Source organism: Triticum dicoccoides, chromosome 2B (genome assembly GCF_002162155.2).
Source record: "Triticum dicoccoides isolate Atlit2015 ecotype Zavitan chromosome 2B, WEW_v2.0, whole genome shotgun sequence".
In the NCBI taxonomy this organism is placed as follows: Eukaryota; Viridiplantae; Streptophyta; class Magnoliopsida; order Poales; family Poaceae; genus Triticum; species Triticum dicoccoides.
In genome coordinates this window covers 813,388,147-813,403,245 of record NC_041383.1, presented here as the reverse complement: position 1 = coordinate 813,403,245, position 15,099 = coordinate 813,388,147, and the positions used below count along the sequence as shown (strand labels likewise).

The 15,099-nt window shown below is 49.0% G+C and overlaps 1 protein-coding gene across 1 annotated transcript; it reads left to right on the top strand.

The window, feature by feature from the left end:
- Window positions 1–950: 950 nt before the first annotated feature.
- Window positions 951–1,949, top strand: LOC119366535 (caffeic acid 3-O-methyltransferase-like). Its single transcript, XM_037632286.1, has 2 exons — window positions 951–1,628; window positions 1,741–1,949. Exons 1-2 carry the CDS (start codon window positions 1,045–1,047, stop codon window positions 1,760–1,762), a joined length of 606 nt encoding a protein of 201 aa, XP_037488183.1. The 5' UTR covers window positions 951–1,044; the 3' UTR covers window positions 1,763–1,949.
- Window positions 1,950–15,099: the final 13,150 nt, after the last annotated feature.

Genomic DNA, 15,099 nt, shown 5'->3' with positions numbered 1-15,099 from the left:
GTTAAATTTCACACGTAGAGACAATATAACACAGACACAATTGCTTAATAATTGAAGTCCACTTCACTTGCAATGTAAATTGATAACAAAAAGATAATGATGCAAAATTAACCATATCTTGCTGTAGATAAGAATTAACATGTTGTACGATGTGACGATATTTTGATGGGTCTATGTCTTTTTCCCTGCCTTCTTTTATCTGGCCAGATACACATGCTAATAATATGTATCTTTTCACCCACCCTGCCTCGTAGATGGTCATGGTAGTGAGAAAACAGGCAATATATGTAAACATTTATCACCTATAATTCTATGTTTAGAATATATTTATGTTATGCGATATTATATATTGTTTATATTATTAATAAGCCAAGTTTGTTAAATATAAAAGGCAATATGACAAAGTAAGAGTCGATAATAACATTAAAAAAAACCTTGTGCGCTAACATTTAAATTGGCACCTTTTTTGTTTTTTATGAGATATCATCCGTCCATTATGTTGTAAAGCACTCGATGACTATTCGGCCCCTTTCAGCGAAGTCGGTTCAAAAATGGGTTCTTTTTGAACATCTCCAGAAACAATATCTATCTCTCCTATATTTTGAAAAAATGCACCTTTTGTATTATCATGTATAACATACATACAAAGAACGATTAGCTATATGCACATCTTCTCGTGGTGTTTCGGTCCGGTCTATCATCGTTACATCAGTGCAGATGTCAGAACTCATTTTGTACTGCATCATATAACAAAAAATGAAAGATTTAAAATAGATATATGATAGTTTATACTACAATCATATAAACATAAATAATGTATACTATATGATAAAAATAAAAGAACTAACACAGCTGTTTCAATAATTTGTAAAAAAGAAAAAGGCCTTTTTTTCCTTTTCACCTAACCTTTTTTTTGAAAGGTTTTCACCTAACCTTATCACTACAGCCAGTCTGCTCCTCTCCCTCTACTCATCTCCCCGCCGCGTCGCCCCCGGCCTCCGCCCTCACCCCCACAGCCACCACAAATCGACGACCTCGTTTCCCATGCGCCCCTTCTCATCCCCTTCCCCGGTTCATCGGAGAGGAAAATTGGCAGGTCGAGCGACCAGATCCGCCCACATCTGGCCCCGTTGCAACTGGCGACGACCGCGGTGTTGGCGGGCGGCGCCAACACGCCGCTCTCGGCCGTGGAGCTGCTCCCGCCGGGCCACCCGAGCCCGTCCGTCGCCTGCTCGCGTCCCGCAGTGTCTTCTCCGAACACACAGCCGACGGCGGTACGTGCTTCTGCTGGCGTGGCCACGGCTCCACGAGGCCGTGCTCGACCCCGCCGGTGCCGAGCCCTTCGCGCGCGCCCACGCCGGCCTCCCTGCCTACGCCTACTATGGCCAGGACCGGGAGGCGAACGAGGTGATGCTCAGGGCCGTGACCGGCGTGTCGGAGCCGTTCATGGAGGTGCCGCTGGACGGGTACTTCCCCGGTGGAGGGATTGAGGGCGTGGCCATGCTCGTCGACGTCGGTGGCAGCTCCGGCGCCTTCCTCGCGATGATCATGAGCAGGGTGCCCACCATCCGCCAGGGACTCAACTTCGACCTGCCAGACGTCGTCGCCGCCGCGCGCTCCCATCTCTGGTGAGACCATCGATCCCCCAATCCTCTGGCCTTCCTGCCCGTTGTTGTTGCCATTGTCCTCTCCCCTGCCGTCTTCTCCTCATGACAGAGCTTTACCCGTCTGAATTTTTAGTGAAGAAGGTGCAGGCATGTAGCCACGGGAGCAAGGGACGGCTTGATCTAAATGGCAAGCTGAAGTGCAGCATTCGTGTACTGACTGTAATACTCTAGGTACTAAAGTGCAGTGGTCATGTGATGTTAGTAATCTTGTACGTACTATACGGTGGGTACTTAACTGCAGTCGTCGTCACCGACAGTAATCTAGTAAGTTGAAGCAGTGATTGAAAGTTGAAGCAGACTAACTAACAAACAAATTGGCAGAACATAGCACCACAATTGACCGTGACAATGCCACGACCAATCGTTACCACCACCACACACAGAAAATCTAAAGAAACATATGTTGTTTTTGGTATCAACATATGCAGGAGACGAGTTTGATAATGAGGTTTCAGAGCATACTTGGGGTAAACTATGCATAATGCATTCTTGCTGATACTGGCTTCAGAAAAATTAACCAGTTAAGAGTTCACATGCTAATACTGAAGATATTGTGCCATCCCTGTCCCTACCTAACATGGTAAAAATGAAAGGATAGGCATAATTTTTGCTATATTTTTTGTTAGTTGGTTTTGTAGCACACTTATGGTAAATGCATATGCATTCCTTAGCATCTTTGCTTCAGAATGTTTAACCTGTTCAGAGTTCACGGTGTCAACATCAACAGTAGATGAGTTACAGAAAAAAGATGAGTTTGATAATGAGTTTTTTTAGGGCCGATAATGTGGTTCACATGCTAATATTGAAGATATTGTGTATACTGCAGTTTTATCATAGCTTCTCGCCTGTGTTTTGTTACTCAAGAAACCACAATGAAGAAATCTAAGTCATACATGGTATTTCTCTGTAAAATTGAACTGCTGCTGCATGAGCCAGAAGCTGATTATGAGCTGAAATCTACCATTTGTGTTGAGGCTTGAGACACACTCATATTGTTAATTGCTTGCTGTCGGTGTCAAAACCGGCGGATCTCGGGTAGGGGGTCCCGAACTGTGCGTCTAGGTGGATGATAACAGGAGACAAGGGACACGATGTTTTACCCAGGTTCGGGCCCTCTTGATGGAGGTAAAACCCTACGTCTTGCTTGATTGATATTAATAATGTGGGTATTACAAGAGTAGATCTACCACGAGATCAAGGAGGCTAAACCCTAGAAGCTAGCCTATGGTATGATTGTTGTTCGTCCTACGGACTAAAGCCATCCGGTTTATATAGACACTGGAGAGGGCTAGGGTTACATAGAGTCGGTTATAATGGTAGGAGATCTACATATTCGTATCGCCAAGCTTGCCTTCCACGCCAAGGAAAGTCCCATCCGGACACGGGACGAAGTCTTCAATCTTGTATCTTCATAGTCTTGGAGTCCGGCCGATGATGATAGTTTGGCTATCCGGACACCCCCTAGTCCAGGACTCCCTCAGTAGCCCCTGAACCAGGCTTCAATGACGATGAGTCCGACGCGCATGTTGCCTTCGGCATTGCAAGGCGGGTTCCTTCTCCGAATAATTTATAGAAGATTGTGAACACCAGGATAGTGTCCGGCTCTGCAAAATAAATTCCACATACCATCGTAGAGAGAATAATATTTACACAAGTTCAATCTGCTGACGTATTTGGTGGCGTGACGTCACACCACTACCAAGCCTTTACTCGAATCGTTTTTATTGTACCACCTCAGCGTGTTTAGCGAAGCGGTTTCCTTGGCACGTCTTGTCGAAGCAGAGATCGTGTTCCCTTTATTCTGGGATTCCCATCAATACGGACGTGGGTAACCCAACCGCGCCATTGATTGCGGCGCTTGGGAGATAAGCGAGTTTTATCAGGCCGGTGGGGACGCATGTTTCCGTCCGCCCATATAAGGGGATAAAGATCCAACCCTTTTACCTGCACCTTCTTCCTCCTTGGCTTATCCATCTCTGCGAACTCGAGCTCCAGCGCCCAAGTCCGCACATCTCACCTCAACCTTCTCCAACTATGTCCGGAGCGGGAGGCAAGTGGATGGCCTCCTCCGTTACGGAGGGGCACATCCAGAAGCTGCGCAGCGCCGGATATCTGTCTAGCGACATCGCGCACCGGCTCCCCGACGAGGGAGAGCTCATCCCCACCACCAGGCTCCATGAGAGGGTAGTATTTCTTCCCCATTTCCTCCGCGGACTGGGCTTCCCACTCCATCCCTTTGTCCGGGGGCTCATGTTCTACTACGGCCTGGATTTCCATGATCTGGCCCCAAATTTTATCCTCAATATCTCGGCGTTTATCGTCGTGTGTGAGGCCTTCCTCTGCATTCAGCCCCACTTTGGCTTGTGGCTCAAGACCTTCAGTATCAAGCCGAAGGTGGTAAAGGGCAGCCAAGCGGAGTGCGGAGGCGCCATGGTGGGCAAGATGCCCAACGTTACTTGGCTTGAGGGCACTTTCGTGGAAACCATTAAGGGGTGGCAATCGGGGTGGTTCTACATCACCGAGCCGCGTGACCCTGAATGGGCAGCGGCCCCCGAATTTAGATCTGGCATCCCCATATGGCTCACCTCCTGGAAAGGGAGCGGCCGGACATGGGGTGATTCGGAGGAGCTGACTGGACTCCAAGCCTGCATCAAAAAGCTAGTGAACAAGAAGCTCAAGCTTGTCAACGTAGTCCAGGTCATGCTTATCCGCCGGATTCTCCCGTGCCAACGACGAGGCTTCAGTATGTGGGAGTTCGATTCAGCGCAGCACCAGACTTTGAGCGGGCTCTTCGACACTACGTATGAAGATGTCTGGAGGGTGCTATTTAAAGGTGCCGAGGCCCCCGCATCCGCTACCGAAGATCGCGGATTCAGCTCGCAGCGTCCGGCTAGCGAGATAAGCAATTTTGCCCTTTACGGGACACTTCTTTTCCATAGTTTGACTCTATGCGGGATCTATACTCCCTCTCCTTTGACATGACTGGCTGAAGAAGGCTGAACAGACTACCTATCCGGCCCCATTGCCAGAGGACCCCGCGGACGCCCGCTTAACGGGGCTGCTGGCTCCGGCACCCCACGTGGTGCCGGAGAAGAAGGCCAAGAAGAAGGCCACGGGCACTCGGAAGAGTTCCCGTTTTCAGGTGTCATCGGACGATGACTCCGAGGCAGACTCCTCCCACAAAGGCGAGGAGGAGGAGAAGAAGGCCTCTCCCCCAGCGGGGGGAGGGAAGAAAAGGAAGGCTTCCCCAACGAGGGAGGCCGAAGGGTCCAAGAAGGGAAAGACTCTTCCCTCGGACTGCTCCGCCAACGCTAGTGATGACGACGAGGATTGGCCTCCAAGGGCCAAGCCCCTGGCGAGATCGTAAGTATCCGGACTCCCGAATAACTTCATGGTTTTTCTTTTTGCCACATAGTGTCTTTCTAATGCCGCATACAACCCTGCAGTCCTCCCAAGGATGATTTCCCCGCTTCGTCGAGCGGGTCCTTGGGTGCGTCGAATATGGATTCCCTTCCGACCGCCTACACCCCCCGTGATACGGATGATGCCGAGGTGGGATCCCAGGAAGGGACCCACCAGGAGGAGGGGGCCCCGGAGGTGCCGCAGGGAAACCTCCCGGACTTTGCGCCGGACTCTGCACCGGAACCTGAAGTGGCTCCGGAGTCCGACAGGCGGCCCCTTCGTAAGAAGGGCAAGACTGCGACGCCAGCGGCCTCCGTCCAACCGGAGGCACCGGATAGCTTGCTGGAGGCGCTCAACGGCGCCTCCATCGAAGAGGAACACCACACCTTCATGAGTGCGGTGATTCAGAAGGTTCAGCTCGCCAAGAGCGGGCTGACCGAAGCCTGCAGCAGCCTTCTAACAGGATTTGAGGTAAGAATTTGATATATGTAGAATAGTACCGCATAGACAGTAGCCCCTGATGCTCGGTTCGGTATTCGGAAAGAAAAGCCGGACTGAGGATCTAAAAAGATATACGCAGGAGTCATGAAATATGTCAATATGGGGTTGCAGGCTGTGCTGCTGACCTCTGCCGCACTGACTGCGGAGGTCAATACTTTGAAGCAAAGCCTCGAGCGGTCCGAGAACGAGCTCGGCCATGCCAAGAAGCAGCTCGAGGACAAGGAAGGTGAATACCACCGTATTAAGATTGTACCTTACAGAAAAGGATTTGGTTGCAAGAAAATTGACAAAGATAACATGGGTATTGCAGGTGCCACGATCGAGGTGGCGACCCTGAAGGAGGCGGTGTCCGAGGCCGAATGTAATGCGGCCGCGGAGCGGACCGAGCGAGAGAAGCAGGAGGCGCGGGTGGCGGAGGTACAGCAAGAGCTCCAGGATCTCGTGGAAAAACATGAGAGCCTGGAGCGTGACTCGAAGACTCGAGAGTCCGAGCTTGCATCGGCTCTTGAGAGTGCCAAAGCCGCTAAGGCCGAATCCTACAAGGCCCTCCAAGAAATCGAGGCGTTGAAGAAAATAGCAGCGGGTAAGGCATTTTTCATGCAAAGTAAGCATGTGAGTGTGAATTACCTATCACTTACCCGAATTCGGAGCTCTCCAGGAGCGTTCGCAGATCTTCCTCGCAGCATGTCCGATGCTGCCGCTTTCTACCGGGCCGAGGAGGGGAGCTCGACGGAGAAGGTCTTCTGGTCTTAGTATGCTAAGGCCGGACATCCGGTGCCCCTTAGCGACCAGCTGAAGCAGCTGGTCGAGCTCCACAAGGTGGCCGAACAGGCCATGAGGGGCCTCATAGTTTGGCTGTGGCCTAAGGAGGCCGTGCCTGGGAGCTACTTCGGCCTGGTGCGGCGGCTGGTGGATGCGTGTCCATGGGTTGAAGTCATCAAGCACTCCGCCTGTATTGAAGGTGCCCGTCGGGCCCTTGCCCGTGCAAAGGTGCACTGGGGCAAGATGGATGCTGAGAAGCTTGTGACGGACGCGCCACCGCTGGGCAAGGAGTATTGTACTCCCGAGATGTATTATAAGACTGTTCTGAAGGGTGCCCGCACTATTGCGGGTGAGTGCTACAAAGATGTAATATTTGAGTAGACTCGCATTTTGTTATCCTGTGTGCTGAAAACTTTGTTCATATGCGCAAAGCAACGCTTGTTAATTTAAAATATTACCTTCTGTGCGGCCGTTTATCAAATCTGAGAGATGGCAAGTCGTCGGCTTCGGCCCCCATGCCACGAGTGCTGGGGTGTTCGGGATAAATTTGAGCACTCTTGTTCCCATTTTTGGGTCCATCTAAGGAGGCGCTCAACACAACGGACAAGGCAACCAGACTTATAATGCTTGAACACTCTCACTTAGCCATAGAATTCTATAATTTTAAATTTCGACGAAGCCCCTAGTGTTCAGAAGGCCGAATTTGGGGCGCTATCCACGCCTGGGCCGGACAAAGCCAGTTCCTCGCTCTAAGCGGCATAAGTCTTTAGGGACTCAAAAAAACATCTCGAACAGCGACCGGCTCTCGCCTCATCATGACGGTCAGTTTTAGCTTTCTCCACTGAGGCGCTCGCCCAGCTCAACTGGGGCGCAATCGCAGTGGTTCTCCCAGTGCTACCTTAGCTGATACAACGGAACATAAGGTACCAAAACATGGGAGCCGGGCAAACCCAACTATTGACCCAAGACATGATTCGGAGCCGATGCATATAATGCTATAAGTTCGGGGTGCCGCACTTGTGAGAGTGTTCGGACTTATCGCACCATGATGCGGGAAACATAAGCCCCTGGTGTATTTAGCCGTACCAAAGTGTACGGATGCAACATGTCATAAATGAACATATGTATAAGAAAGGAATGCAATTGTAAGAAAAAAGGTGCATTGTTTATTCAAGAAATACTGCTGTGAATGCAGAACGATACAAATGGTGCGATAAGCAAGGGATGGGACTATTAAACATGTCCCCCTCCAGGGGTAGGCTGCGGAATGGTGTATAAAACATATTTAATGCTCATAATGGAGACCACCTGGATATTCGTCATAGCCTTTCTCCTTCCCTGGCTGTTGCATCGTGAGTTCGGCAGGTCTACTGCCGGACAGGGCCTCTGATGAACGGGGTCCTGTGGGTAAAAAAAAGAAAAGAAAAAAGAACGACACACTTGAGAGCCCCTGGTGTGGTTAAGCCGCACTCTGGGCGTATCGTGGTCGTGCCCCTCCCCCTATGCCCATGGTATCTTCAGAGCGTAATGATGTACGCGAAGGACCCGTCTTGAAATTTTGTAGGGGGTGGGGTTGGGGCCGCATTGCTACGCGTGCTCGGAACGTGCCAGGTGGTCTTGTTGTAGGTTACTCCGGGCGCGTTTAGCCGTGTCCGGTCGCTTAACGGTCGGACTCGAGAATTGCCTTAAGAGGCTGCACTGTACTTCTGCCGTGAGAGCCACTGTATGTTCCTCCGTTCGGAGAGAGCGTTCAGTGTTTCCGTTGACTGTGATGACTCCTCGAGGGCCTGGCATCTTGAGCTTAAGGTATGCGTAGTGCAGTACCGCGTTGAACTTTGCAAACGCGATGCGTCCGAGCAGAGCATGATAGCCGCTGCGGAACGGAACTATGTCGAAGATTAACTCTTCGCTTCGGAAGTTATCCGGGGATCCGAATACCACTTCCAGTGTAACTGAGCCTGTACAATTGGCCTCTACACCTGGTATGATGCCTTTAAAGGTCGTCTTTGTAGGTTTAATCCTTGAGGGGTCTATGCCCATTTTGCGCACTGTATCCTGATAAAGCAGGTTCAGGCTGTTGCCGCCGTCCATCAGGACTCTGGTGAGGTGGAATCCATCAACGATTGGGCTTAAAACCAATGCGGCAAATCCGCCATGGCGGATGCTGGTGGGGTGGTCCCTTTGGTCAAAAGTGATTGGGCAGGAGGACCATGGATTGAACTTCGGGGCGGCTGGCTCCATCGCGTATACATCCCTGAGTGCACGCTTCCGCTCCCCTTTGGGTATGTGGGTTGCGTATATCATGTTCACCGTACACACTTGTGGGGGGAAACCCTTCTGTCCTCTATTGTTCGGCGGTCGGGTCTCTTCCTCGTCGTCGCTATGCAGCCCCTCGTCATTGTTTTCGGCAATTAACTTTCCTGCCTGCTTGAATACCCAACAGTCCCTGTTGGTGTGGTTAGCTGGCTTTTCGGGGCTGCCGTGTATCTGGCACGAGTGGTCGAGTATTCGGTCCAAATTGGACAGACCCGGAGTAGTTCTTTTGAATGGCTTTTTCCGTTGACCGGGTTTAGATCCTCTGAATCCGGCATTGACTGCCGTATCCTCACTATTGTCGCCGTTAATGCGGCGTTTGTTTTTGTTGCGATGCGGCCTGCCATTGCGGTCCTTGATATCCGGACTGCCAGAATTTTTACTGAGGTTGTTGCTGCGTGCTAGCCAGCTATCCTCACCCGCGCAGAAGCGGGTCATGAGTGATGTGAGGGCTGCCATGGATTTCGGCTTTTCCTGTCCCAGGTGCCGGGCAAGCCACTCGTCGTGGACGTTATGTTTGAAAGCCGCGAGGGCCTCCGCATCCGGACAATCGACGATTTGATTTTTCTTGCTTAAGAACCGTGTCCAGAATTGTCTGGCCGATTCGTCTGGCTGCTGAATTATATGGCTTAGGTCGTCAGCGTCTGGTGGTCGCACGTACGTGCCTTGGAAGTTATCGAGGAATGCGGCTTCCAGGTCTTCCCAGCTCCCAATTGACTCTGCTGGCAAGCTGTTAAGCCAATGCCGGGCTGGTCCTTTAAGCTTGAGTGGGAGATATTTGATGGCGTGGAGATCATCACCGCGGGCCATGTGGATATGAAGGAAATAGTCCTCGATCCAAACCGCGGGGTCTGTTGTGCCATCATAAGATTCAATGTTCATGGGTTTAAACCCTTCGGGGATTTGATGATCCATTACTTCATCTGTGAAGCATAGTGGGTGTGCGGCGCCTCTGTATTGGGCGATATCACGACGGAGTTCAAAAGAGCTTTGTATATTTTGTTCGGCCCGGCCGGACTTACTGTGTCCGGCGCGACGGTTGTCGTTGCGTATCATGGGGCGCCCATGCGATCCATAGATCGATCTTGATTGTATTGCCTTATCCTCCAATATATCTCGCAAGTCCGGAGCATTCCCCTGTGGCCTTGTGCGATGCCGGGGTACGGTTCTGGTGGAGGGCCTAGAGGCCTCTCTGTCGCGGCCACGGGTGTGGTCGGTCAGCCGTATTGTCTGCTGGTGATGCAGGTTCATATGCCTCCTCCTCTAATCGGGGGAGCAGCTTGCATTTAGGGTAGCTTTTGGAGGGGCGGTCGAGCTCATGCTCTTCGGCCGCAAGGACTTCAGTCCATCTGTCGGCTAGCAGATCTTGATCAGCTCTAAGCTGCTGCTGCTTTTTCTTGAGGCTGTTTGCCGTGGCCATAAGCCTGTGTTTAAAACGCTCTTGTTCGACGGGATCCTCAGGCACGGTGAATTCATCGTCGTCGAGGCTTGCCTCGTCTCCGGAGGGAGGCATGTAATCCTCTACTTCTTCGTCTGCTGCTTTCTCATGAGGGCTGGCGTCTCTGTCCTCCTGCGCTGAATCTTGCTGGAGGGGGTTGTCTTCGGCATTGTCTGGGTGTTACTATCTCCGGTGCCGGAATCTCCATTCTTGCTATGGCAGGATTTAGAGCGGCGCCGCTCACGCCGGCGCTTGGGCTGTTTCTTGGAGGGGTCATCCTCTGCTGTTCCTTCGCCATTCCCATCCTTTGGGATATCCACCATGTATATGTCATATGATGAGGTGGCTTTCCAGTGCCCAGTAGGCGCTGGTTCTTGGTCGTCTCCAGCATCGTCGTCCATACCGTCGATGTCTTCGGAGTCGAAGTCTAGCATGTCGGTTAGATCGTCGACAGTGGCTACTAAGTGGGTGGTGGGTGGGCTTTGAATTTCTTCGTCGTCCGCATCCCAACCGTCCTGACCGCAGTCCGGCCAGGGCTCTCCTGATAACGAGAGATACTTTAGCGAACTCAAGATGTCGCCGAAAGGTGAGTGTTGAAAGATGTCCGCAGCGGTGAACTCCATGACCGGCGCCCAATCGGATTCGACTGGAGGGGGCACGGGAGGTTCGGAGTCCGGCGAGGAGTCCGGCACCTCGGAGTCACGAGCTTCATGAGGGACAAGGTCAGTGTTCGGCTCTATCGCCGTGGAGGTTGCAGCCCCCGAGGCGGTGTCTAGCCACCCGTCCTTGATCTGCGCAGCCGGCTCCGAATTGAAGATCGGAGCGGACTCGTGTGCGGCCTCCAGGTTACTGTCCAGCTGCAGAGCTAAGTCATGCCCGTCGTGACAGTGCGGCGCGCTCGGCTGTGGCTCGAATCCATCGAAGATCAAGTCCCCGCGGATGTCAGCCGTGAAGTTCAAACTTCCAAATCTGACTTGACGGCCAGGGGCGTAGCTTTCGATCTGCTCCAGATGGCCAAGCGAACTGGCCCGCAGTGCAAAGCCGCCGAATACGAAGATCTGTCCGGGGAGGAAGGTCTCACCCTGGACTGCGTCGTTGTTGATGATCGAAGAAGCCATCGAGCCTATCGGTGATGACACATAGGAACTCTCAATGAAAGCACCAATGTCGGTGTCAAAACCAGCGGATCTCGGGTAGGGGGTCCCGAACTGTGCGTCTAGGCGGATGGTAACAGGAGACAAGAGACACAATGTTTTACCCAGGTTCGGGCCCTCTTGATGGAGGTAAAACCCTACGTCCTGCTTGATTGATATTGATGATGTGGGTATTACAAGAGTAGATCTACCACGAGATCAAGGAGGCTAAACCCTAGAAGCTAGCCTATGGTATGATTGTTGTTCGTCCTACGGACTAAAGCCATCCGGTTTATATAGACACCAGAGAGGGCTAGGGTTACACAGAGTCGGTTACAATGGTAGGAGATCTACATATTCGTATCGCCAAGCTTGCCTTTCACGCCAAGGAAAGTCCCATCCGGACACGGGACGAAGTCTTCAATCTTGTATCTTCATAGTCTTGGAGTCCGGCCGATGATGATAGTTCGGCTATCCGGACACCCCCTAGTCCAGGACTCCCTCACTTGCCCTAAAAACTGTTTGTCTACTGATTGCCCTCAAAACTTTTTGTCTACTGCTTGCCTACTCAATTTTTTGTACATATGTACATGTGTGTGGTGAACTGGTGGATTCATGCCAGGATTTTGCATTGTGCTTACAAGTCCTTAGAGTCATCTAATGCTAAATAATCTGCTGGACAGACACAATTGATTTATGTGAAATAGTAGATGAGTATAAAATTAATTTAGCTAGAGTGTTGGCATGATCTCATTGTGTTCCATGAATTTTGTTGTTCCATATCTAATAATTATTACACATTTATAGATAAGAAAAATATACACAGATGTTCATACCTAGATCCACTTGCTTTAGTTCTTGACTATCCTTGATGCTCATTCACTTGTTGATGTTCCTTGGTTATCTGTGATGGACGAGGGGGGAGAAGGGATGGCAGAGGAGGTTCATAATATATAGGACGACAAATTACATGGTATGTTCCTGTATGCGGCCCATCTCTTTCCTTTTTCCCTTATACATTCTTGTAGCAAAGTTATGAACATAATCTGTTGACTATTTTACCCCAACGTGAAAAAAATGAAAGATACGAACATGATAGGCTGTCAAATTTTGATTAATGCTTAACTCCAGAAGCACACCTGTCAATAAAGTACAGTAGTAAAGATCTAAAAAATCAGAACTTGCTAAATATTTTATTTAGTGTATTATTTACAATTAGATATTTTATTATCGTTTATACACCAAGATTAGTTAACGCTCAAGGATTATTTATATTGCCTTTGAAGTAAGCTGATAGCAAAACATACCCCTTGCTATTTAAGAAAACTGAAAGAGTAAACAAATTTATATTTGTCCCACGAAGTTGGTTATGATTTATGAATATTTACTGAAATTAGGTATTCACAGGAACAAAGAAGGACACTAATTTAGGTGTTATCTGAGAAAAAGTTCATACCAAATTACCCGATTAGCATTTAGAAATTGTAAATTGACATGAAAACAATACAAATTTAGATGGTATTTTGATTCAAAATATCAGTTTGTGCTCCCAACATTATTTACTCTTCCCCTCGCTCATGCTCCATATCCCCTGATGGCCTGATCCACAACCATTCTCTAAGCCTCTTGTGTGTACATGGGTAAGAAGGTCACATTTATACCATGATGCACCAGTTTGGTCACGATCTGCAATAGAACAAAGCCAAAGACGATAATGAAAATAACATCTTGTAAACAAATTATATGGACCGAGAAGTCCATTGGTAGTACTACTCTAGACAGGAACCAACATTTTTTAAGCTCATATACCATCAATTAGAAAGAATAGAACAAAGACATATAGGTAGATGCAAGGGGTAGCTATACTTACGGAAGACCAACTTGGGAGAAAACCTGACTTGCCCACCAGCTGCCGTTGCCGCCTCCAATAGCTATACTTATACTTACGTAGATGCATGGGGTAGCTATACTCACAAACAAAAGACATGTACGTAGATGCAAGGAAGGTGAGGAGGAAGGATGAAATGTAGGTCAGATGGGGAGTACCTGTACAGATCGAAGCACCGCCGCCGTCGCTTGCTGGTTCTCCCGAGCCGTGTCCGGTCCAAAATTCTAGCCGCCGCGGCCGCCTCCAATTTGTTCGTTAGGGAGAGGGTTCGGGGCCGATGCCATGGTCGCCGTCTTGGGTGTTGGTGGCTGCTACACCACCGTTCGTGGCTTTTGTGCTTGCGAGGTTGAAGGCATGGATGCTTCATTTTAGATATGGAATCATTGATGATTGATTTTGTATATGGACTGATTGATGCTCGCCGTCTTTAATTATTTTTAATTGATAACTGAATAGATTGATCCTTGCCACGGTATGAATAGATATCTTAGGAAAGTTGTAATTGTGAAAGGAAAGAGTGGATAGTGATCGATTGTAGTACGCGAGGGACCCATGATCTCTATAGATAATATTTCATAACAAATTAAATAGGTACATAATGCTTTAATAATGAGATTTTTTTCTATGGTGTATAATGCGTCTTTAAAATCTTTTATTTGTTTCCTTAAAATCTATATTTGTTTCCTAAAGAAATTTGCAATAATGGGAGGTATCGGTTGATTTGGGTAAGTTAGTAAAGTTAGATCCGTGATTGCGTGTATGTTTAGAAAGTGCTGATTTGCAAGGAAAGAGCCGAGGAGTAAATAAACCGGTGAATAAACCCAGCGTTGATGGGGAGGTGGGAAGAGGGACAAAAAAAACCAAACAAAGGTGGGAGGGTAGACGAAATAAAACCAGTAAAAATAACCGACGGACTATTCACCAACTGCTTCATTAGAAGTAGAGAAACACAAACTGGATGGTGGCCGAGTGGCTAGCAGTGCAATGTTGCAGGTAGGAGATCGCTGGAACTATTCCCCCGTGCTATCCTGTTTCTCTATATTTCTTATATCGCGAAATGGCCTGGCCCGCAACTGTAGATGAAGACTGAAGGAAGAAGACTCGCTGTAAGTGAGATATAGTCTTTGCGAGGAGGAAAGCTAGTCGACAGTAGTTGCTGGCGTGAAGCCATGCCCGACCCATGTACGATTCGGTGGCAAGCCCACGTATGAAAAAGGTCCCTAACATCGGCTCAACTCCTATTTGACAACCTCAGAGCTGGTTATAGGAAACATGCGCACACCCTTTCTGTCCAAGGCTCGAACTGTGAACCTCCTAGTTAATTTCCGACAACGGTAACCATAAGTAAATATCATGTGGAAGAAGAAAGGTAGTCGACATCAGTTGCCGGGTGTGCAGCGCCCCGTGCCATGTATGACGATTCCATTGTCAAGCCCACATACGAGTGCATGTATGAAAGGTCCCTAATATCATGTCAGCTCTATAGGATCATCCAAAGCAATATGGCGATGAACACACATGTCATGAGACGAAATGGTGTAAGTGGCATGGCAATATATCTCGGAATGGCTATGAAAATGCCATGATAGGTAGATATGGTGGCTGTTTTCAGGAAAATATAAGGATGCTTATGTGTGATAGAGCGTATCATATCATGGTGTTTGGATGTACCAACGAAGTTTGCACCAACTCTCGAGGTGAGAAAGGGCAATGCATGGTACCGGAAAGGCTAAGAAAGGTGAGAGTGCGTATAATCCATGGACTCACATTAGTCATAAAAACTCATATTCTTATTGTGAAAGTTTTATTAGCCCTCAAAGCAAAGTACTACTCGCACTCATATTCTTATTTTGCATACAATTGTGATAGGGAAATCACTACTGTAATATCTAAGGCACCAAAAGACTTGGCAGTTTGATTACTTCAGAATAAAATAGTGTTCCGATTAATTAGCGGAAAACTGGATGAAAACAATCACAAGCCACTGACAAGGTA